Raw genomic sequence first — 23377 nt, forward strand, 5'->3', positions numbered from 1 at the left:
TCTTGGACTTTGTTCTGAGCCTCTTGCCATCTCTCTCTCATACATACACACTCACTTTCACACACAAATTTCTTGGCCCACACTAAAATCCACTCTTCCTCAAGGATGGAAAGCCTTCAGCTCCAGCTAGCATAGCCTATGGTCAGTGATGATGAAAGTTGTAGGTGCTAAATGAAGTATCCCGTATCCTGTCAGGAAAAGAACCAGAAGGCAGTAGACTACTACCCAATGGGTCCATGTACCTTTATGCAAACCCCATTATCTGGACAAATGTCTTCTCTGCCGCCCTGGGCTCCTTTGGGATGAAGGGCAGGATATACATTTGATAAATAAGTTGCTACTCATTTACTTGTTTTATCAGGGGCACCTTTTCGATCAATCAATGAGGCAGCATTTTGCAAAATAATGGTTAACCATTTATGTATTTGGATAAGCGGTGGGTGATATGCACCATCTGAAAATAGGCTTTTGCTTGTTTTCATCAGTTCCTTTTTTCACACCCAAGGGATTGCTTATTCCAAGATGGTGCCTGCTGTGTTTCATTATATCCATCAACTAAAAACAGATAGAGCGCCTTCATTTCATAACATTTGTCTTATCCACAAGCAAATGCATAAAGTTCATCTACTGAGTTTCATATAAGACCCCTGTTACAGCCCTTCTGTTTACTCCAGCCTTCCCTGACCTGCTGTCTTCTAGGTGCAGTTGGACTCTTTAACTTCCACCAGCATGGACATTTTCAGGGTTGGTGGAAATGGTAGTCCAAAATATCTGGCGAACACCAAGCTGGGAAAGGCTGACCTATTCCGCTGGGTGAACCATCAGCAAATAAATATGCACTAACTTATTTAAAAACCAGATTTCCTTTGTAATAATTTAAATGCAGGTTTGGGTCACTAGATATTCAAATCTAGCTCTAGCAAAGTGTAGAGGACATGTTACATCCCAGGTGGTGGTTTCTTGCAAGTGCTTTGACTGCACACTAAAACCAAGTGGAAAATAGATTATAATCAGAGCATTTCTATCTTTGTAGTAAACAATTACAGCAACACTTGCATAAATGCCACATTAGAAGAAATTTACTGGATTCCATTCTAATGCAATTAGAGCTAATTTTGTTCTTTAAATGAATAAAAGGTCAACCAGTAAATCTATTTTATCTCAAGCCCAGGCCTCAATAAATTGTTTTATTTAATTTATTGTGAAAGATCTTATCCTTAATGGATCTGGGACTTATTAGTTTGCTGGGTTTTAGAGAAATCTGTGGCCGTTTTTTATATGATTTGAATGATCTGCTGGTGCATATGTGTGTGTTTTCCTGTGTTATCAGGCTACAAGATCACTAATTCAGTCTCTTTGGGGAGGCATTTAAGATTGGTTATCTGGAAAGGGCTTGTGTGGACTTCTTGAACTTAAATTGCCAATAGATTTTTGAGCAACTAATGTGTATCGTTGTCACAAACTGGCTTTTTTTTAGAACTATTGTCTGATTAACCTTTTTGTCAGATATATTAATATTTCACACAAAGTCAATGTTTTTCTGCCAGTGGGATTTCTCTGGCATCCCCATTTACTACTGTAGTTTTTTTAAAAAAAATGTTGGAACCAAACCACTGGCCAGTTTCTGGTGGGCTGCACTGGCCAGTTTCTGGTGGGAATCTTGCAAAGAATGCTGGACTCAGTGGGCCTTGATGTTGCCCAATGAAGCAATCATTAAGGAAGAGTTCAGCATCCAATTTAGTTGTACTTCAATCATTGGTGTCAACCTGGCTCTCTCCAGATGTTATTGGACTTCAGCTTCCATTATTGACTGTGTTAACTGAGGATGTATAACAACATCTGGAGGGTGCCAAGTTGGGCGTGCCCACAACTGATCCTGTGCATTCTTTGAAAACTTAAAACACACCAGCTTGGAAGAACATGACCAGTAATGATAATACATAGCATTTATATGACACTGTCAAGTAGTCAATTTTTTTCAGAAAACCTTGCGACTAACTTTGTAATGCAGGTTGGGGTTATTGTTCTCATACTGCAGAGAGGAAAACTGAGGTTGAAAGAGAATTGCTTGACCAAGAGGTGAGATTATTTATCACTGTAGCACGGTAATTTTCGACGCTCGTATAGTGTCTGCCTTCAATAGAGAAAATCATGAATAAGATCTGTGTGACTAAGGTGAAGCTCTAGAATAAAATTTTACAAAGCTTTTACAAAGTTTACGAAATATTTTAAATGTTTATATTTTAAATATAAAAATGGATTTAAATATTTTGAATCCATATAACAATGTATGGATATTTCACAGCAGTACAGTTTGATTTTGTCTTTATGGGATATATCTATCTATATCTATATCTATCTATATATGTGCATTTCTGCATTGCAGTGCCTGCACAAAGTAGGAAATTTCACATGAGCAGAGCCTGCAGTAATTTCACACCCTGTTCAGCAATTGCATTTGCCATGGTTGCAGTAGAGTTTGCTGTGGTCCAACACACAAAGTGTGACAGGTTGGCAGAGTGGACATGCACCAGGGGAACTGTGGCAAATTGCAGATCCCTAGCGCCTACGCCCCAGAGTTTGAAGGTATGGATTTAACAGAAGAGAAAACCCCCAGGGTGGAGTGGTGCTAAGGAACTATTAAGCCTTGAGAAGCTTTGACTCTGACTCAAAATGACCAAGACTGGGCAATACAAAAAGCAGGACAAACATAAGGGAAATAACTTGATCCTTATAGAGGAGCATATAAGATTTATATTATACTATAACGTAGTGTGTGTTACGCTCAGGTGCTACAGAGCAGTGTAGTTGTAGTCCAGCGATTCTTATAAATTTAAAACACCCAGAATTTGTCTTAGGATCCCTTCTTCGTCCTAGGCTCCTGGTGGGACAATGGTCCTCCTCTGAAAGGGCGAATAAGTAAGCCATTGTAAGGTTTCTTTTGAACTCAGTGTGCCATTTAGCGACAAGTTATTCAGACTTTGGTAATTTAGATTACTGGCTTCATAGTGTTTGCCCACAATAGCCAAATAATGGGGCTCATTAAGCTCCCTGTGTAGGCCTATCCAAATTGTGTTTGCCTCTAACCTTGGCTCTCCATGTGTGGCTGGGGAGGGGAGGGTTGCCTCTTTATTGACTTGTCAGGCAGCGGGATTCCGTTACAGGCCAAGCCGCCCACGACCCATTCCATTTAGTTCCTTGTTTTGTGGTGGGGAAACAGGTAAAGGGATCCCGCTGGAAGGCCCCTCCTCCTGCACGTTTTTATGAATCGGACCACTGTTTGCCGCAGTTAGGGCACCGTGACCAAATCTTCCACAAGCTGTAACGCAAGCAGGAGGGAGCTATTGTGGGACGCAGCTGCGGGCAGTGTTGGTTACCCCACGAGACACTTCCCATTCAGCAGAAAGCTCTGGAGGAGAACTTGACTGTGGAATTAAATAGGAAGACAGGGAACAAGTGATACTTTGGGGTGGGGGGGAAGAGGGAGAGAAAGCGGTAGAAGGCTTTAAGGCACAGCTGGGGCGGGAGACAGTGCGGACTTGGCAGCCAGTGTCTTCTGTTGATTACAAACCTAATGGCAAGCCCAATTATTGCACAAAGGAGCACTTAGCAGTGAATGGCTAAGCGCTAATGGTGGGATAACAGAATTGAAACTTTAGTGTGGCCCATTTTTCAGCCTTTCCCCTGGATCTCGAAAGGAGAATAGACTGGCTAAAAGCTACTTAGTGATAGAATTTTTCTTCAGGCTGGCATCTTTTGGGGGAGAAAAGGTGTTAAGCTGACAGATTGCGTGGTCCCAACATTTAGCATTGATTCGGTTCATTTTAATTTGTCTGCTTTGTGGCTGTTGTGATATATATTATTACCTTGCCCAGAGACTCCCAGGGATAAGATAAGTTTAAAATCTTCTCTCTTTTTTATATGTAGAAATGAGAGGAAGAGGAAATGAAATGGCACATTGTCATGGAAGGCTTGGGAATCTACCTCATGTGTGGACCTTTTTTCCCTTCCTTTCCTAAAAACATGCACTTAAGTGAACAGAAAGAGGCAGCAGACTTGGATCCCTTTCCTTTTGTCTGGCCTTTTCGGTGCACCGTGGGAGTGAATGCTCCTCATTGTAGGTGCTGTGCTGAGGGTATTATCAAAGTCTGTCCTATCTCATCAGTATATTGAAAGTTCAAATAGACATCTCTGGCTGCTGGTCAATGGCCAGTTCTGTCCCTGTGATGTCTAAAAAGGGGGTTTCTGCTTAACTCCTCTCATTCAAACTGTTACCCTTGAGATCAGGTTAGCCTATATGCAGGTGGGAGGGTCTTTCAGTCCTGGAGAAAAGTGGATGTCTTATTCCAAGGGACTCCAGGGATACCCATTTCTCAGAACAGGAAGGGCAGCTCTCCATGACTTGTAGACAAGAGGATTTGAACCTTATCCTCAGAATTATAGCTATCTACATGTATCCTAGGGACGCGGGTGGCGCTGTGGGTTAAACCACAGAGCCTAGGACTTGCTGATCAGAAGGTTGGTGGTTCGAATCCCCGCCACGGGGTGAGCTCCCGTTGCTCGGTCCCTGCTCCTGCCAACCTAGCAGTGCGAAAGCACGTCAAAGTGCAAGTAGATAAATAGGTACCGCTCCGGTGGGAAGGTAAACGGCGTTTCCGTGCGGTGCTCTGGTTCGCCAGAAGCGGCTTAGTCATGCTGGCCACATGACCCAGAAGCTGTATGCCGGCTCCCTCGGCCAATAAAGCGAGATGAGTGCCGCAACCCCAGAGTCAGCCACGACTGGACCTAATGGTCAGGGGTCCCTTTACCTTTACCTATATTTGTGGTAATGCATACATATCCAAAGCTTGGGCAGGAGAGGGAAATTATTTTTGTATATGTAGCTTGTCATCAGCATCCAGGGTTCGAAACTCCCATTGTTCTAGGCTCATTTTGCAGCAGGGAATTTCATTACCACAAGCGGTTTCTGAGCTTTTGGCGCAGTACTGCACCTAGGATTTCAGATTAAAACTGCAGAGTGGAAGGAAAGGAGGACCATTTTCTGCCTCCTCACTTCCAGCCACTCTCTGAAGACTGGAGAAGAGACCTTCTTAAGAATTTTAAGTGGGTGGGCAGGGGAAGGACTAGACCATGTGAAAAATGAACGCAATAGGAAGGAAGGAAAAAATAAGGTTAGAATGAGTTAAGATAATTATAGGATAGAAAACAGAGGAAGATGGAAAGGAATTGCTGAAATAATTAACAGAAGTGGAATACAAAAAGGGAGGTGTGAGGAGGTCGCGGAAATAAGTGAGTGAAAGATGGGATAATGAAATTGATTTATTTTATTGTTTTTGTTTTGTTTTGTTAATTTGATGTGTTGTGTTGTATTGTCTTTTTAGTGTTTAAGTTTTTGGAAAAATAATAAATATTTTTTTTTTTTAAAAAAGAACGCAATATTTTAGCTGCGGTTCATTCATTTTTGCATTCTTGTTATTAAAGAAATGTGCCTAGGCGTTCCATTGTTGCGCCCATAACCGCGGGTTTAAGGTGCCATTTAGCTCCTAGCTTTCATATCTTGATTTCTAACACTGATTACTTTATTCTTAAACTAAATGTGACAGGGATGCTCCCCACAGATCCATGATCAAATGATGACCAGTGGGGGTGGGTGTTTCAGTCAAGGAAGGCATTCCTTGTTTGCATGTTTAGGTTACTGAGGAACCCATAAAGGTGTCAGCACCCCCAAAGTCTCTTCCCAGCAGGCTTAGGTCTAGAGTTGCTCAAACTCTGGGTTGAATCTGGGTTGGGAAAGGCAGCCTCAGAACTGATAGGGCCTGCCACTTCTGACACGGGCAAGCTGTTCTTCATGCAATAGTTTTCTCTGTCCTCCTCACACAATGGTAAAGTGTGAAGATTGCACATAGGCTGCTCAGGTAGCAGGTGAGATGGTTGCAAGGCCTGCATATTATGGTTGCAGAAGTCTGCATATTATGCCTCATGACCAAGAGAACCAGGCCATCTTTTCTTTCCGAGTAGATGTTTGCAGTAAATTATGCTGTTGTAGATAACGTTGCCATTTCCAGAAGGTTTAAATAATCACCCTTTTAGCTTTCTCCTGAAGGCAACCTGGATTTTAAGCGTGAGAACATGTCCCAGTGTTGATTTAGGTCCTCTTCCCTCCTTTTAATTACAGAAGCCACCGCACCAATTATGCCGCTGGGTTGTGTTAGGTGGGGGAGCAGGTGCAAAATTATTTTCATTTTGTTGTTGGGCCGCACTCAAGCAGTGACTCCCAAAGTGAATCCATAAAGATGTTTGAGTCATTGGGAAGAAAAGACCAATTACTTGGATGCAAGATTCTTTGATTCTGCTCTCTGTTGCACAAGAGTGACGGAGGCGCGCTTGTGTGTGATGTGTACATCTCAATTATAAAAAATAATAATAAATGAGAGAGCTTCAGGCAAGTTGAGACATATACCTGCCTGAGCAGAGCTCCATGCACAAACGAGTCGGAGCCAACCAAACACTTACCATGCCAAGGCCACAGAACTGAAGGTGGATGCCTGCAGGATTTCTTCATTACAAGCTTGGTGGCACAGGGAAGAGCTCTCCTAACATTCCTCCCTCAAACGTAGTTAATGTTACCTACACCTACCAATATGGTGTGGCCAAAGGTGCTCGAGAACAGCTTGAAACATGTTTGCTGGTACACATCAGTGTTTCCTGCAGGGCAAACACAGTGTGGGCAACAGACAAACATACGCGCACATCTTTGGCTCCTTAGTTACATATGTCTGGGAACTAGAATTGTGCCAAGGCCCCTAGCCGCAGATGCAGAGGTGTGGGCAACATTCTTGCGCTTGCTTCAGAGAAACACCCAGAACCTGTTGTGCAGAGTTTGCATTCAAGCACAGTTTTATTTTTGAAAGGGCATCACGCAGCAGGGGTATTTTATTTCACTTTGTAGGGGTACAGGATTGTGGTTTTCAGTGTGTGCGGCTGGTCTTCCCATGAAGACCTGGCAGACACTTGCAGGAGAGTGGTGTCTCTCAGTTGACCCAACCTTCCTCCTCGATTTGTGTACCTTGATTTGGGTATGTGTTGCTGTTTTGAGCTTGCAGGTGAGCTGCAGGGCCATCCCCAGGTACACTGGTGCCAACATTGTATTTCTTTAGGCGTCAGACAAAAAACTTTCCTCTGTAACCACATCTTTGGCCTTTAAGTATCTGTGGCCTTTTAGAAGTAGGTGGGATGCTTTTCATGCATTTCTCTTTCCTCTCGATTTTAACGTATCTAGGTGGCGGCAGGGGGTTGTCTGTTTATTTGTTTGGTTGTAAGTAGCTTCAGGTTACCTTGTAAAAGATAAAGCAGCTTACAAATTCCAATCATCTTCATCCCCTGCCTCTTCCTGAGCTGTGCAAAAGAGTATCTATGGGCCCCATTCATTCGTACTTCTGTTGATAGAAAATAAGTTATTGCCCTGCTTATAGGTTGGTACAGATTTGGTGGTGGTAGCAAATCAGTTGGGGGGTTGGGGTTTTTTTTGGCATCTTGCTTCCTTTGGGGTCCACCTCCCTTGAACCATAGGAATGTCAGAAGCTGCTGTCTACCCTTGATTCATCCATTCAGTTTACTGACTGCCAGGGGCTGCCCAGGGTTTCAGATGGTTGGGGACATTCCCAGCTGCACCTGGGGATGATCAGAGATTGAACCAAATGCTGCACCATTGAGTTACCACCCTTCCCCAAGAACTCATGGTCTTATACCACCTGCCACCCTCTTATTGTCAGCCTACTTCACCCCAAACCCATGTGGAGAGAGAATGTCATATCCCAAACACTTGACTTGTGTGAACAAGCATCCATGTTGTAGATAGCTGCTATTTTGGAGCTCCACTTTGACTTTTGGAAGCATACTTCTAGAACTGATGGCGTTCAGTTACAGGTGCTAGGTACTTTTTCAGAATGGCTTTCTGCCTTTGACTTAAAGTTCAGTTCCCGAAGCATGAAGCAGTCCCCTGTCTAGTTGGATGTGAGATAGTGCCATGCAAGTCTCAGAGGTCATAGCAATCAGAAAGCAGGACAAGAGCTTTATTGTGTCTTAAACAAGAACAGAACAGCAATAGGAAGCTCCAGCCCTTCACCCAGATTCAACTAAGTTCATTACCACCTCGTGGCTAAACTGTATAATGACACTTTCTACACGTCTCTCCCTTTAGATTTAAAGAAAAGCAAGTTGAAACATCTGGTGGTTCACCCATTCAGTCACTCATATCTAAAAAACTCAAAGGTTTCTGAATAACTCAGCAGGAGTGAGTGACCTTCTGAGTAGTAACATTGCTTTCGGTCCTTCAGGATGGCTCTGGCAGAATCTCAGTAAATAATCTTGGAGTTTGGAAAACTACTCGTGCATTTGGTGATTGTACCTTTTCAGGAATAAGATGATGGTATTGGGTTTCACTGTGTTGATCTCCCTACATACAGTGGTGCCCCGCAAGACGAATGCCTCGCAAGACGAAAAACCCGCTAGACGAAAGAGTTTTCTGTTTTTCGATGCGCTTCGCAGGACGAATTTCCCTATGGGCTTGCTTTGCAAGACAAAAATGTCTTGCGAGTCTTGAGATTTTTTTCGCTTTCCCCCCCTTTTTCTAAGCCGCTAATAGCCTTTTAGCCACTAAGCCGCTAATAGGGTTTCTTCGCAAGACGAAAAAACCGCTAGACGAAGAGACTCGCGGAACGGATTAATTTCGTCTTGCGAGGCACCACTGTAATATTATCTGTGTGTTTCCTCATTTCTTCCGTGTACTTGGAGTTTGCTATGCTCCTAATATTGTAGTTCCGACACTAAATTGCAGCAGTTGTAGAAATGTTCGTTACCTCTCCTGCCTAATCTGAAACAGCATTTTTTCCCCTAGGTCAAGCCACTTTGGAATGAGATTCTTCTGTGGAGTCGGAAGCCATGTTTATATTTATTCTCTCATTAGCTACTGGATATAGCCCAGCAGAATTGCTATCAGTAGAGTTGATCTGGAATTTACATGAGAAATGCATGGGTCTTTCTGTCTCTCTGAAGTCTGTCCAGCTCTCTGTAGCTCACCTTTTGTTTGAGTTCAGTAGTAAAGGCCAGTGGTAATGTGGTGAAAATTGTAGGGTATCTGGAACACCTGGAATTCTGATCCTATAATAGGGTTGCATGGTCCGTCACAAGTTCATCCAGAGCACCAAAGCAAACAAAAGTATTTTTCAGTTGAGCAACAACACTACAGCAGGTAATTCCAAGAAAAGGGCGTGTATCAATATGCAGTGAATAGTAATCAATAACAGCTGAATAGTATTGGCATCCCGGATGCGCAGTGGCCAGCTGTTGGCTTTTTACAAGGCCTGTTGAGTAACAGTGTGGTGATTAAAGGTTCCTTTTGTGTTGATCTATTTCTTCGGCAGTAATCTCAAGATAAGATTTTGTTCTCTATGTCATTTCCAGTATCAGCCCCCCATACTTTCTGCTTGGCTTAGATAAGGACTAGAATTTCCTTCATAGACTGTGACACATCAATATGATTTCCTTCTGTTCCTAAGTAGATAGATAGATAGATAGATAGATAGATAGATAGAGCCTTTAATTCATTCATTAGTCCATGGTTAGCAAAGTACTTTCTAGTCATCTCTGAAGCATTCCTGAAGTATCCTGATTTGAGACGGAGTAAGATTTCTTGAAGTTCTGGGCCTCCGTGAGTAGCCTGTTTTCAGTTGCTGATGAAGAAGCATACACAGCATGGACAAAAGCCTCAATGTCCTCCTTTGACTTGTGTCTATTTGCATTGTGCAACTGTGTGATGAGGTGTCCATTAATGACCAGCTTCTTTCTTATTAGAAGGCACACCGGTACAGTAATTGTACTTGGTCCACATCTTTCCCTTAATCAAGGTCAACAAGTATTCATGGACTGTGAAGAGTCTTCAAGAAGATACATTGCATTGGTATCTGTAGAAGGCTTCACTTGCCCACACCCTAGGAAGATACCCCTTTTCAAGTTACGTTTTGTGTTTTTCTGCTTTAATAGCAGTTCTGGCTCAGAATGCGACTGTCATCATTCTGAAAACTGCACAAAAAGTAGCATTTCACTTTGTAGCTGCTTGCTTCAGCAGTAACCATTGTGGGAATTGTTTGCATCATAAAGCTAAGACTGAGGTATTAAACTTTGTTTCCTTTTTCTTTGTAAAGGCAGCCTCTTGCTTTGGTAGAAACGCTAGATTTCAGTGACAGGTTTAGTGATTTTGCCTCTACGGAGAAAGACACTGTGCCATTTTTCCTTAGTCTTATTAGAAATCCGTTAATTCAAAACTTGGACTTCTGGCTTTTTCTTCTTCTTTGGCGATCACTCATAGCCAATTAAGATTGTCTTCTATAAACAAGGTTTTAACAGTGATTCCATAAGTGACTGTGGAGGCCAATTCTGGATCTACACGTCCTTCCACAGTGGGGACATTGGTTTGCGGGTGGGAGTTGATCATGGTGTGGATTTGCCGAACGTGCCTTCCTCTTAGCACGTTTCTCCCTTGCGTCCTGAGTTTGAGTGTCTTCAAAGCCTATGACATCTTTGGTAAAGGCTTTTCTCCAATTGGAGCGCTCGCAGGCAAGTGTTTCCCAATTGTTGGTGTTTATACTACTTTTTTTAAAAGATTTGCCTTGAGACAGTCTTTAAACCTCTTTTGTTGACCACCAGCATTACGCTTTCCATTTTAAAGTTCAGAATAGAGTAGCTGCTTTGGAAGACAATAATCGGGCATCCACACAACATGACCAGTCCAATGAAGTTGATGTTGAAGAATCATTGCTTCAGGACTGGTCATCTTTGCTTCTTCCAGTACACTTCTGGCATAGTCGTGTCATAGAAGGCTAGAAGACACATCAGTCAGGATGCTAGAGAAGAACTTTATCACCTCTCTTAAACAAGAAGTGGAAGCAACAGGAAACTTCTGGTGCTACTCAGGAAATTGGCCGCTGCCACCTAGTGACAAAACCAGGGGTGTGAAACAAAATGGATTCTGTGGGCCATTTTAACGGGTGTACAGGACCTCATTTGATCTTAGGTGGTTGCATAAGCTTATCTTCAGTCTTAGCGCTAAGCACCACAGTGCTAAGTAAGGCAAGTCTTAGTGCTGTGGTGCTTAGTGCTTTCACCGGAGAGAAGATATTCCTTATCTCTTACCTTCGTGCTTTGATCAGAGATAACAGGTCTTCACACCTTATATATTATGTCAAGGGACTAATATGTTGGTGTGGTTTGGCCAAAATGGCCTCACGGGCCAAACTTAGCTGACTTATCAGACCTAATTAGGAGTATGGGTTTGAGGTTCCCTGCTGCTGCAGTAAACTATATAATGTCACTATCCACAAAGGCAGACATGCACAGCTAATTCTTTTTGTGTATTTGGTGTTGATAACTATCGAAATAGGTCCTCGAGCAGTCATTTCTCTGAGTCTTTCAAAGCACGCCCCAAACCCATTTTTCCCCCTTTGCACATGACTCCCACAAGTCACCTTTTCAGTCACAATAGTAGCTGCATTTTCCCATGTAAAAGCTGTTTACTTGCAGAGCGCTCAGAAAGTGCAGTGTCCATGGAACAAAATCATACTCTTGAGAATTGTGGGCAGTGTGAGAAACAAATGCATATTTATTGTGCAGTGAACTCATTTTTTGAAGGACTGTAAGCGGGCCTCATTTGGACAGAGTTTTGAGAACCCCTCGCTTACTAAGGTACTGTATGTGGCTTACTAGTGTGGCTAAGTACACGAGACCACTATTTATCTCCTGTTTGTCCTAATCTATATAGCTTTTCAATCTATGCACATGTAAGTTATATATTAAATCAGTGCCAGCTTTGGGTAATCTTTTAGGGTGCTTTCTGTGGTTGTAGAGAGCTGAGTTGAGGTATCATATTTAAGCAAGAACACTGAGATTTTGAAAAACATACTGGTTTGCAATTTATCCCCGCAATCAGATAAACTCAGTAATAAAACTAAGGTAAATGCATGTCTTTGAATTCCAGCATCAGTTGATTGAAATGAGACTTTCATAGCTGTGGTGTTAAGGAATATTACAAACATTCAAACTTTTCACAAGTTAGCATTCTAGGCTAGGGTCAGAAGGGGTTTGGGGCTGTTGATGAGAAAGGAGGTCAGCAGGAAAGGCAGCAGTATTGGAGCAGTATTGTTGGCCAGCTGCTAGCCTGCGTTTGTGTGTATTTATAAATACAATTATTGCATGGGTGTGTGTAAGACATTGAGGGCAGAATAGATATAGGATAGGCCTTGCCCACAAGCACACATTTACAAAGTTACATGGGTTTCTACTTAATCCAAATAATGACCACAGAACAGAAATAATAACAGAAGATGAGTAAACTCATCTCAAAGAACTGCCACAGTTCTTTGCACAGAATTTAGATTTATTTACTTATTTAGATGCAGTCAAAATATATTTAAAAAAATAAGAAATATTATCCAGTAGCACCTTAGAGACCAACTAAGTTTGTTCTTGGTATAAGCTTTCGTGTGCATGCACACTTCTTCAGATGCAGATCTTTAGATGCAGATCTTAAATATTTCTCAAAGGGGGGGAAACATCGTTTACGCCTTTTTGGTAATGCCTCACACTTGCGCTTGTGGATCACTTGGCACAGCAGCCTTTGAGGCCTGGGAATCAAATCTGACTTTCAAAAGCTGCTTCCTTTTTAGCGTTTGTGGGGTGACACTCTCCCCACCCCCGTTTATTTTCATCAGTCATGATGCTTTGGGCCTGCAAAGGATGAGATTGAAATCAAATAAATTGCTTCCAAAGATAGGAAATTATTCCACATCTCAAGAGTCTTGCTGTGCCTCAGATGCAGCATGTCACGGCTTGCGTCTGTGCAAGCCAATTACATCCCAAACAATCTGCCTGCCTGCCTACCTGTGGCATCATAATGACTGGTAGAACTCGCTCTGCCCTTGCAGGTTTAAGGCTTTGCCTTCCCTGGGAATGTGTCGTGTGGGGAGCTCCGTCCTGTAGAATGGAATGAAAGTTCCAAGTCCAAGCTGAATATGATAATAACGATTTGCCCTCGGCTACTTTGGAAAAAGACTGCGCTCAGATTTGGTGTGCCATGATGGGTAGTGTTTTATGGCTCTGGAGCCAGGCAGCACAAGACAAATGTCAGCCTAAGGCAGGGGCGAAACTGGGCTTTATTTCACCCGAGTCAAAGACCCAGATTGGCACACACCCCACACTCATTTGCTTATGCGCGCACACACAGGCTGGGAGCTTCAATGGCGCCCCTCTGGAGGCAAAAAACAACAACAACCAACCAGCACCCACCCCCCAAATCGTTGCAGCACTGCCCAAGGTAGCCATAAGGAAAACCATCCACTTTGTTTGGGATATTAGGCTATTATCTTGTGAATTTGTTGGGGAGGATAAGAGAGCACCTCAACGCAGCAGTCGTGATGCAGACAGAAAGGGTGCCCTCTTTGATGAGCGTGGCAATGATTTGCATGCGCAGAGGGGGAATCCCCCAAAATGGCGGTGGGAACGTCCTTGTGTACATAGAGCTTTCAGTAGTTCCCAGTGACCATAAAGCGTTTTGTCTGATACGACAGCGGAAATGTATGAAAGAAATATCCACGCTCCGTTGCAGCGTTGGGAACTGTGCTGTTTGTGTTCCAGTACCCCCTTTTTCAAGAAAAACGATGAGAAGCGTACTTAGAGCAAGACCGTCTCCTTGCCAAAGCCTTTCTCCCATTCCCACATCACAGGGGAAGGGAGTGGTGTGTGTGGTACCTTGTTAACTTTGGGTTGATGTGGTTGCTTGGGAGACTCATCCCAAGAAGGCTTCAAGGCTTTTCTCACATACACCTCCTTCGTTCTGGGGTGGTGATTTTTGTTGTTGTTAATTTACTTTTTATCTCTTAATGAAGGGTATCGTTGTGTCAGAATAAACCCTGCCTGGTAAAGCAACCCATCGAGGAGCTAATCTGTGATCCCAGTGCTTTGGGCAGATTCTGTGTGGGCCTGGTTGGTTTTGGGGTTTTAGGGGGGAGGGTTTGCTGCCGTTGTTGTTTTTAAAGGAATTGTCACTAACTACACATTGAGAGATTCCCATGCTCACTCCTACCGGTTCAGAAAGAATGTGGCATGGTGACATGTTGGGAAAGCAACAGCGTTTTTAATTGTGGGGGGCCGTCTCCACCTTCGCCATGCACTGTGGAACCTGACGCACGATTACGCTTTCTCGGGGTTTTACTTTAAAAATGAAAAAGGCCATAGTCCTCATGACTGCAAACTACACATGTGGATGTTATCTGCTGAAGGCTCTGGAAGCAAGGGTAGTTTGTGGAAGAGTTTTATGAGTTTGAAGTAGAACGTGTAGCATTTTAGCCCTTGTCCAGATCTCAGTCCCTCCCTCTGGTCTTTAGCCAGCCAAACGTCTTCCATTTCCAGTTATTACCATAATTCTTACAAACAAAAAGAAAAGGAATATAAAATAAGCAGCGACAATTAAAATCGTGTGCACGAGCACTCTGCGTAATTTTTTGTTCTTTGTATTTGTGTTGGACGATACGTATTGTACACCAATGTTTCGGGATGTGGTGCAGCTTGGGGTTTCTGACTGGAAGCCGTTTTTATCTGCAAACCATCTCTGCTGTCGGTGTGTGAGAGCTTTCTACCTACATATAAAATGAGCAGCAGAATAATCTCCACCGAAAAACGGAGTATGCTTGCCATGTATGGGAGCAGCAATCCACAGGCTAGGACATTATTGAGTTTGCTGTAATATTTATTATGTTTATTTCAGAAACTCTGTGACAGATAGGATGCATCATTATGATGAATTAAGATAGTTTTTAAAAGGGGGGAATAATTGTGTATAAATTGTGTGAGTATAAGCCCTAAGCCTGAGGCCTGGTTCAGGTGTAGCAGGAAACTATGGTTTTCAGCTGCAAGAGTGAGCCTCAGCCTCATATATTTCCCTTTCCTTCTCCTCTTTTTCATAACCCTCACAGGGTTGTAGTGAGGATGAAATGGGGAGGAGGAGAACCATGTACACTACCTTGTGATCCATGCAAAATAAAGGTGGCATATGAATATAATGATAAATATATAAATAAAGGATTTATAGACCAAATTGACAAACAGTGCAGTTCTCTAAGTGGAAGTGTCCAATGCTGTTAGGATCTGCTGTAAGAGAGAATATTTAAAAAATGCAACTTAGATGGTACTTAACACCTTGGAAACTTTCCAAGGTGTATAAAGGTATCCTGTGTGATTGCTGGAGATGTGGAGAAAAATCAGGCACTTTTTACCATATGTGGTGGCAATGAAAGAAAATTGAGGTGTTTCGGGAGGGCATCCATTTAGAATTGCAAAAACTGTTAAAAATCTCTTTCAATAAAAAACCAGAAGCTTATCTTCTAGGAATTACGGACTTAAACTTTCCTAAAAAAACAAAGGATATATTTTTATACGCTACAGTGCCAGCAAGAGTCCTAATTGCTGCAAATTGGAAATTTTGATAAACTTTCATCTATGCAGGAATGGATTCAAAGATTGATTGAATATGCGGAACTAGACAGATTGTCTGAAAAAATAAATAACAAACCAAAACAGGTATTTGTATCCAAATGGGAAGTCTTCAAAATATATTTGAAAAATAATTACAGTAGCTTAAACTCTGTCGCAGTATTTCATTAACTTCAGTAGTAGCTTTAAGAATTAAGTGAGCCCTAAGATAAATTAAGATGCAGTTAAATTATGATAATAGTTGTATTGGCAACAAGTATGTGTACTTGAATTAAGGAGTAGACGGGGAGTCATTTGTGTCTTTGAGTTGGTTTGCAGTAAGTCTATTTGTTTTTGTATGGTATAGGTGCAATGGGTGTTTTTCCTTTTTCTTTGTGTATTATATATATAAAAAAAACTGTCAGGATCTCACTTCTGTCACCAACTTTGCTGTAGCATTCTGCACTGGCTGCAGCTCCCAGATGAAGTGCACGGAACACAGCTCATTGCAGTAATCCAGTCTTGAAGTCACCCATGCCTGATCTACTGTGTCAGGCTCCCCTGGTCCAGAATCTGTTGCAGCTGTCATACCAGGCGCAGCTGGTAAAAGGCTCTTCTAGCCCCAGAGGCCATCTGGGCCTCCGGTGGCAGGACTGGGTCCAAAAGAACCCCCATACTGTGAACTGAAAGTCCTCCTTCGGGGTGGGGTGGGGAGTGCAGACCTGTGCAGAGCTGGCAGCTAATTTCTCGAGACACAGGACCCATTCACCCACAGTGCCCCTGTCTTGTAAAGATTCTAGATCAGCTTATTTTCCTTTCTTCCATCTCACCACTGCATCCGTGCACCAGTCCAGGCCTTGCACGGCCTCTCCTGATTCAGGTGTTACGGAGGGACAGAGCCAAGTGTCGTCTGCACACGGATTGCGCCTTGCCATAAAGCTTCTAATGACTCTTCCCGCTGGCTTCAGGCAAATATTAAACAGCACTGGGTGTAAAATAGCACCCCATGGCGTAACTGCCAGGGGGCTGAAAGGCACTCCCCCAATTCTGCATTTTTGGACTCTGTCCTGCAGGTAGGACCAAATCTGGTGTAACGCAGTGCCCCAATTACCATTCCACGGACCTGAGCCAGGAGGATGCCATGGTCAATGGCATCAAAAAACTGTAGATAGATCAAGAAGCAGGAGCAAGGTCATCTGTCAGGGAGCCCCAGGGCGGCTCAGTCCCATGGCACTCAAGGCATGATCAAAGGAACCTTATTAATCATCATTAGACTTGGCTCTGTCTCCTCCTGCATGTTGCCACACTCACATCCTCTGCCTTCAATAGGATGACGAGAGTCACCATCCCCCTCTGAGATTGCCCCATTGCAATCAAATGGCGTAAGCCAAAACCATTTCTCTGCCTGCTGTGCCAGAGCTTCATTAGCTGAAGGGAGTGGTGGCCAGGCTCCATTGGGTGCTCTTCGTAGCGCAGATCTTGGATGTGATACCTGAGATAAACAGGCCAGGCCTGTTGTTGTACACACGTTTGAAGCCTGCACTTCAAACAGAGCCAGTCAATCACTTCCCTGTTAGTAAAATTGGGATTTGAACCTTGCGGACATGCAAATCAAAAGTTGGGCATGGGAGAGTGCAGAAGTAGGTCCCTGCACATGGGGAGAAGTGAGCAGGTGTGCAGGAAAATGTCATAGAACCCCTTGACTTCCACCACACCCCAGAAAAGTGACTAAGACCGAAAGCTGTGCATGCATGTTGCCTTCCTGCTGCCAAAGAACTATTCCAGCAAAGAGCAAGAAGGTTGAAGCTCTCTTGCTGGCTGAGTTGGGAGCTTAACAGACTACAGGGAAGCAAACTGGGTGCTACTTGCTTACCTTTAGCCTGGGACCTGCACTAGGGAGGGATTGGGCTGGAAGCAGGTGCAGCCTCCGGTGCGCACCCATCCAACCCACGTGCCTCCATTAATAAGCTCCTTTAAACTGCAAGGGGGGAAAGATTCCTTGCCATCTTTCGGATCAGGGGTGGGGAGGAATGGGCCTCAAAGAACATGCACCTTCCTGAAATTATTTCACCTCGTTTGTGTTCTAAAAGGCAACTTGGGTTCACTTCCATGCGTGCAAATTAATCTGCTCTGCAGATAATTTAGGGCATGGTGTGCACTCAGGTGTACCTCCAAGCACACAGTCAATTGCAAACAATGCAGGGCTGACACTTAATCAACACTGCACGTCGGAGTGCAGGTGCTAACCATCTCCACTGCATTGTTTTCAACTGAATTTGCCCACGGCTGAGTGTTAGAAGCAGTTTGGTGCAAATATTATTTGTTTATATGCATTTGCACTTTACAAACAGCAGGCAGCAATCCCTAATTCCTAAGGAGCTTTCAGTCTAAAATAGACAGAGTGTTACAATGGGGGGAAAGAGTGTTCAGCAAAGTCCTCCTCAAAGTAGACACACTAAAATGAATGAACCTAAGTTATCCATGCCCTTTAACGTCAGTGGGTCTTCTCTGAGTAGGATTAGCGTTGACTACCACCCTGTGTGATCATGTCAGTTATATGGCTTACTCACAATGTCATAGAGACCAAGGGGACAATCTACAATCATCCTGGAAATGTGAGTTTTGAGGAGAGGCTTGGAGGAATTGAGGCAGGTGGTGGACCAGAGGCATTTTGAGAGTCAGATACAGGCAGAAGGAGCAGTATGGGAAGATGGGTGGAGCTGTTTCAGGCAGCAGGAGACCTTTGGATGGCTGAGGGAGGCTGGTGTAGATACATAACATAAGCACTCAGTTGCGCACATCAAGTACTTTGGCATATGCAGCAGAACTCTTTCACACAGTTGTAATATTGATTGATCACCACTTAGCATTATCAGTTTTGTAAGTTGCGTTCATTATGACACCTGACTATGTAATTTACATTTCTGTAACCAAGACGTGATTAAGCCCAAGCTGGGCTTCTACCTTTTCCCCATACATATTTAGATCTTTCTGTACCCCAACAGCTCAGGCAGATTACACTGAAATCTTACCTTCATATATCCTATCAGGCAGCTTCGTAGATTGCATTAGGTTGAATTGCCCAATCTCCATCCACTCATTTGGTTTCGTAAGTGAGTACTGCATGCCGGTCTTCCACATCAGATGCACCACCCTGTTTCGCTGTTCTCCAGACTGTTTCTTGCAAGTTATATTATCAAGGCTGAAAATGTCCTGCATAGCCAACTAGCGTGCATACTAATGACTGTTCAAAATGTTTTTCCGTACTCTGTTCAAACTTACCAGGTGCTGAGGACCAATCTTGGACCTTGAGCATGAAGTTCACTATAGACACTGGCTGCTCACTATAGACACCAGGAATCCCAGAAGGATAGGATACCCGTTAAATGCAATTTGCTCTGTGTCATACCTGATTTGGCATCTCCTCTGTCTCTTCTATATCTTCCTAATTTATCTGTCTATATAATTTATATCCCGCTTTCCCTCTCGAGTTAGGCACATCATAGCAACCAACGCTGAAGCTCTCACACGCTCTTAATAAGAATATAGCTTGGAGTCTCCACTTCCCCCCACCCAAAGGGAGTCATGCTGTCTTGTCTGCTAAAGATGATGGTCTCTGTTGGTGCTTTTTTGGAGAAGGCATTCCACATTGAGAAAAGTCCTCCTCTTTCCCTTTGCTTGTTCTAGAATTGTTCATACCTGTGAATGACTCTCTTCCTCCTCAGCCTAGAATTGGCAGAGCTCTTGTGTTTGTTGCTGCTGCTGTTTCAGCAGGGCAGCGGGGAGCACAAAATGCCTTCTGCTTCCAAAACTTGACAGCAGCATAACCATAACGTTTTGTGGTGGGAAGATATGTGTGCAAATGCCAGAGCTGGGCAACCATCTTTATATCTTTAGATAACAGGCTAAACCATTTCTCTATAACCAGGCCTTTGGCTGATTCCATGGCCTTTTAAATAAGTTTGTGGGTAGGGGGCGATTGGTTTGTTCTTGTTTTATTATACATTTCATGTTCTCATTTTGAATTTTTATGCTGTGAACCACCCTGTGGTCTTCAGATGAAGGGCAGTATTCAAATTTAATAAATAATAAAAAAATTTCCTGGATGCAGGTCTATGGCTGAAGCTTTTAGCCCCGCTGTACTTTAAGCTGCACAGAATAGCTGCAGTGTAGTGTTGTCAGCAAGAGTTAGTTGTGTCATTAAAGGATCCCTTATCCCCTTTTAATGAAAATATTCCATGTGCGTTGGTAGGCATTGTCCTGTTTACTTCCTCGCAAAACAAAACTGGGATTTTGAGTTGTATTGAAAATCCAAAGTTGTGTTAGTTCAGCATCTCCTCTGCTATTTTTATGCACAGCTACTAGTAGTAGTATTTATTGATACTGGGATGTATCAAATGCTATTAGACCCATTGACATTGATAGGCATGACTTAGGCCCATTAATCTAATTTAGCTGGAAATAATCTATTATTTATTTGTCCTTTGGGCAACCCATGTTGTCTGGAAATGCTGGTTTGTATGTGAAATGGCAACTCCAATCTGCTTCCTGTCTTCCTTCAGTTCATGCTTGGGATCTTTTTCTTTCCGTTCGTAGGCAAACGTTGCAAAATCAGCATCGTTGCCCTGCTAGCTAAGCTTTCGGAATCGAGACAGGATTGGGTTCTTGACATAAGCTCATTCTGATCAGCTAAACAAGTTGACTGTTCAGTTGTAATCTTTTGATATGGCCTTTGTCCATAGGCTGCTGGTTCTGTAAGCTCCATCCTAGACAAATCTTGTGGGTTCTCTCCTCTCCCTCATCAGTTGTGGTTTTCTCTTCCATTTGATAACTTGTCTGCCTGTTGCTGTGTAGGAAACAGTTGTCTATAAATAAATATTGATTGCCTCAATCCTTTGCCAGCGCAGTGCTTTACTTCTAGCATGTATTTACCATAACAACACCCTGTGATGGATTCTAGCAAAGGCAGCAATTAATATCTGGGTGCTGATTATATACTGCATATATACATTATTGATCCTAAACAGATATGGCTGCTTTCATAGTAATCTGATGAAAGCCATAATGCAGATTTTTCAAATTTTCTTTATCATGTGACTTTTGGGACATTTTGATATAGAGCACAAAGAGTGAGTTCTCCAGCATGTTCCCCTGTTTTAGGAGCAGCTTTTCCATTCAAAAAGACCCTCAAAGCAGTGTGAAAAAGCAATAAAATGCAGTTTTAAAAATCAGCAAGATTTAAGCAAGCAAATTTTCAAAATTTGGTTTTAGCACTATATGGTTCATGAACGGGAAGGAAAACTATTCAAGGGCTATCTTGCCTTGATAAAAATCTGTGGCGGGTTTTCCTCTGTTTTTTTCTGGGCATCATCGTAGTGCACTGTTACATCCGTTCTTTTCCCCCCTTTTGTCCAACAGCGTCATCAGCAAAGTGGTGTCGGCACCGGAGGCTAAACCATCGGTCATGGCTCGGCCCAAGACGCCACCGCCTCCACCATCCCCGGCACCAGCTCCTGTCCACGTGACGCCGCCTCCTCCTCCAGTGGTTCTTCCTATGCCTCCTGCTATCATTTCCCCAGCTGCGATTCCACCACCGTCTCCTGCAATGCCTGCTGTGGGAGGCTCCAAGGGTCCCGTTAGGAGTGTGGTGACGGAGACTGTCAGTAATTACGTGGTATGTACATGGATGCTTTTCAGTACAAAATGTTTGTCGATTTCCCTCTTGCGAAATGCTCTCCCCAGGGAGGCTCACCAGGGGCCTTCATTAAACACCTTTAGGAGCCCAGCGAATATGTTCCTCTTCAACCAGGCCTTTGGTTGATTGACATCCGGTGCTATATATATATATATATATATATATATATATATTCACACACACATATAAATACACACATATGTGTGTGTGTGTGTGTGTATGTGTATATACATATAATTTTTATTAAATTTTCTGTTTTACAATTTAGAATATTCATTTAAATAACCTTAAAATATCAGTGACTTCCCTTCTTCCCTTCTTCTCTTTCCATGGTTCATTTTGCATAACATAAATCACTGCATATTTTCCATAAGCTAAACCATTCAGTATTCCATTATCACATCCATCAAAACTTATTTACACTGTTGAATTTATCTGAATGCCACCAACGTTTTCGAGTGTACACAATTATTCCCCCCCCCCAGTATATTCAATAAATATTTTTTCCAACCTTCTTTAAACGTATGTTCTTCTTGTTCTCTTATTCAGTACGTTAGGTCCGCAAGCTGAGCATATTCCATCAGTTTAAGTTGCCATTCTTCTTTAGTTGGGACCTCACTCATTTTCCATTTTGGGGCCAACAAAACATGGGAGGGATTTTTGGTTTCTCTTTGTTGTTGTTTTTAATGTATTTTGTGCTGTTTATATTATAATTTTATGCTGTGGGCTGTCCTGAGATCTACAGGTATAGGGTGCTATAAGAATTTATTATTATTATTATTATTATTATTATTATTATTATTATTATTCCAGTTGGGGGACTCTTTGATAGCATGCCCATAAGTCCACCTGTTTCCAGCAAATCATTTCAATATCACATAAATAGTTGTGGAAATGAGACTTAAGAGTTATTAATTTTTATAGCAAACTGAACTCAAATAGCCCATGCTAAGTTTAACTTATTTGTTATGAGACCTACGTGTTCAGGCTTTGATGACCTCCTTCAAAACGATTTATGCCAAGTTTATTAAACATCCTTGTCTTCATGTTTGTAACCTTGTGAATAAAACTTAAAGTGCTATTTTGCTTTGAAGCACTTCCTGGGCTTTAGAAGGGATACACTCTTTATCCCACTTTATTTGGCTTTTGAGTGTTAAGCAATAGCCTGTATCGCCTTCTGAATAAAAGAATTTTATGTGCATTAAAAAGATGGTAGTAATCTTTGCTTAAGGACGACAGCAACAAAGAGTCAACAAGAATGTTTATTGTGAATGTTTATTGTGAAACAGGAAACTTTACTGAGGCCTATTGGTAAATGTCCAAAACAAACTACAGTACATGAGATATGCATTGCTGATGTTTACTGATAAATCTGAAGGCTGACCAAGCACCTTTGGCCAATAACCAGATTTCAGCCTTATTTAGGTGGAAGTCCAGCGTTTGCCATGATAGATTCACGATATTACCCAAACCAGATTTATTTATTTTTCCATCTTGTTTTCAGCACTTACACCTGCCCTTCGGTCAGTGACAGTTATGGCAGAAATTAAATCTGCTTATTTACCAGAGGCACTTGGTTGGCATTAAAATAACCAGTGAATATCCAGGTTTTGGGCACTTGGCACTGTCCTCCTTAAAAACCTTAAGAATTCATAGCATATAGTATCATTCACAGATTTGGACATTTATCAGATGTCTATATGCATGCTTGTGTATAAACCTGTGTGTGTGTGTGTCATTTAAAACTGAATGGTAGAGCAGATATAAACAAGGAAATGTACACAACTGTATGACAGAGGACAGAGATTTATATGCCCAAAATATTAATGCACCTGTTTGATTGTGAAATCCTTTTCATAGTTATGAACTTTTAAGTAATGCAATGGATCTCATTTTTTATTACTTTGTTCTTTTCAGTACCTGTAAGAGAATTCAGATCTCTGCATTTCCAGCTTTTATCACCATACTCTCTCACTCTCTTTTTGCAGCAATCATTGGTATTTCTCATAATAAGCACATAAAGGGTGAAAAACAGATCTGTAGCTCTAAACAGAGTAGGCTTGTGCTGGGAGTCCTGATTGACTGCCTGTGTTTGCGTAATATTCACATTTCACATGTAAACATAATTGCTGTGGTGTGTTTAAGAACAAATGTTTAGCCCTC

The 23377-nt window shown here is 42.5% G+C and overlaps 1 protein-coding gene across 2 annotated transcripts in view; it reads left to right on the plus strand.

Annotated features, from left to right (window-relative positions):
* TAF3 (TATA-box binding protein associated factor 3) overlaps window positions 1-23377 on the plus strand; it is a 135636-nt gene that overhangs the window by 106668 nt on the left and 5591 nt on the right. For both annotated transcript variants that reach the window (XM_081022731.1, XM_081022730.1), the window contains exon 5: window positions 20938-21193. In XM_081022731.1, coding sequence (XP_080878857.1) covers window positions 20938-21193 — 256 coding nt within the window. The remainder of the gene's footprint in view (window positions 1-20937; window positions 21194-23377) is intronic.

This window comes from Podarcis pityusensis (genome assembly GCF_964106645.2).
Source record: "Podarcis pityusensis genome assembly, chromosome: 10".
NCBI lineage: Eukaryota > Metazoa > Chordata > Lepidosauria > Squamata > Lacertidae > Podarcis > Podarcis pityusensis.